The sequence below is a fragment of the Gloeophyllum trabeum genome, assembly GCF_000344685.1.
Source record: "Gloeophyllum trabeum ATCC 11539 unplaced genomic scaffold GLOTRscaffold_00220, whole genome shotgun sequence".
Classification (NCBI taxonomy): Eukaryota; Fungi; Basidiomycota; class Agaricomycetes; order Gloeophyllales; family Gloeophyllaceae; genus Gloeophyllum; species Gloeophyllum trabeum.
The window spans coordinates 821-3,030 of NW_006920628.1; the positions used below are offsets into that span (position 1 = coordinate 821).

Below are 2,210 nucleotides of genomic sequence, written 5' to 3' on the forward strand. Positions count from 1 at the left end.
TTGTGTGTCAGTCCATATCAGCGGTACTATGTTCCCCCATATTCAGATCTGTGCTCATCTGTGATACTAGCCCTCCGTGACTTAGCGAAGAAGGGTATCCTACATCGCGATATAAGTGTCCACAATATCATGATCAGCGCTGTTCCAGAGAGGGAGCACGGCGCTGTAGGATTTCTTATTGATCCTGAGTATGCCTCGTTTATAGATGACGATGCGGATACATTCGATCTTCGATGAATAACGGTAGGCTTCATTTCACGTTTGTAAAATCACGTCATTGAAGATTGCACTAGGGAACCATCCAGTTCATAGCTCTGAAACTCCTGAAGGCTAAGAAGCTGATTGTTCACGAAGATTGGCATGACCTCGAATCCGTGTTCTGGGTTCTCCTCTTCGCTGTTGTGCGTCATGTTAGGACGAATCTGATGCCAGAGGAGATTCATGGGCTTTTCGACGGCTCCGATAGCACGGGCAGGTCTGCATGGATGTGGGAGGCCGAGTGGGGTAATCTGGAAGTGAAAGACCATCCTCCCCTTACCCGTTGCGTGTGTGAACTCACTAGACTGGTTACTACCCACTATGGGTTCACTCCGACAAATCTTATTACCCATGACGCCGTTTTGAAGGCTTTAGAAGACACGCTCGAAGCTCAAGACTGGCCAAAGAAGGACCCCAAGGCACTGGTGTTCAAGCGGGCCTTCGACGCCACCGCGCAGATGCATCGGTTCACGGGTTTTCAGGTTGCATCCACGATGTGGTCCTCGCAGGCCAGTGGCCTGTCAGGACAGCCCTCTCAACAGAGCGGTTCCCTTAAACGCAAGGCTGACACTGAAAAGGAGGAAGATGCGGTTCAGCCTTCGTCGACCGGCAGTAAGCGGGTCAGGAGTGCGTCAGGAGTGTAAAGGTTGTGTCAAGCGGATTCGGTGTCGGAGTCACATTCCTGAAGCGAGCGTCTAGATATTCGCGAGCTCCTTGGATGGCTCTTTGATGTTGTACGACGGTCGACGGCCTATTTCTGGCAGTCAGCGTCTGGATATTCGCGAGCTACTTGGGTAGCTGTTCAAGACTGAAGTGTTGTTCTCATATATACATTTTTTCTATCTACTGCATTGTCCTGTGTACCGCTGTATCCATCTCACTGCAACCACTTCTATAAAACATTCCGTAGACTTGCACTCGGATCAGGAAGAGCGACATCCCGTATGAGTTACCCGATTACTATCAGCAACAAGGTAGCCCTCGCTCGGCCATGTTCTCTCTCTTTCCGTTGATAAGCCTCAGGATCGTCTGACTCCCAAAAACGCGGACTCAGCACATCATACAAGCCCTCCGGAGCTTATTCGACACAGCGCTCACACGCTTCTAGGCTTCTATGGGCTCTAAAGACTTGTTCTATTTAGCTCCGACCTTCCTAGCATCCCCAAGACATACACGGACCCATTCCACGATTTATCTCTGCAAACGCTGTCAGCAGAACTTGCGACGGATATAAATCCACCTAGAATTTACTAAGCGGAAAGGTCGTCAAGCTCCCCAAGAGAATGCTGGATTTAACGTTGGTCGAGCAGTTCCCTTGTGTTCGAGAGGCAGGATAAGTTTCCAACGCAGACCCTGATATTGTGGTGGTAATCTGATAGATACTAAATAGGTAGCTGACTACTAGAGTCTAGCTGAGAATGAAGGTAGAGAGCTAACACAGGTCACAGGAGTCTAACGACAGACTTCCAATAACCCAGTCTTATATTCCAAGGCAAGCTTGAGCTAACTGAAGCAGACAGCAGACAGTACTGCAGTCCTTCCCTACACTGAGGTGCTTCAGAAAATCAGAGTCCAGACAATTCTTATCCCACAGTAGGGACAAGGTTTTAACTTGACAGACAAATAGCTTTATTGGGGGATCCCAGATAGATTGATCCTCTTTTTTTTTTTTCTCTCCCTACTGAGCTCCTTATATACCCTACAGTAATTTGAAATTACAAACAATAGGGTGAGAAGATACTTGGGAGGAGACAATAGTGTGGGAAAAAGGTAAACAATAGTGTGAGAGAGTGGTATGAAAGAAAACAAAAGGGCATGTGAAATCAAGAACAAGGGGTGAGAAAATCTTTAACAATAGCATGGGAAAAACATAAACAATAAGGTGAGAACAATCCTTAGCCAGCCATGGAACACTCTCAGCCCTTCTAGAGCATTCTACACAGTTCCTTTCC

General features: G+C 47.6%; 1 protein-coding gene across 1 annotated transcript; it reads left to right on the forward strand.

Annotated features, from left to right (window-relative positions):
- Nucleotides 1–233: 233 nt before the first annotated feature.
- Nucleotides 234–902, forward strand: GLOTRDRAFT_134484 (uncharacterized protein; the record flags this gene model as incomplete). Its single annotated transcript, XM_007873456.1, has 2 exons — nucleotides 234–243; nucleotides 313–902. 2 exons carry the CDS (start codon nucleotides 234–236, stop codon nucleotides 900–902), a joined length of 600 nt encoding a protein of 199 aa, XP_007871647.1.
- Between the last annotated feature and the right edge of the window lie 1,308 nt (nucleotides 903–2,210).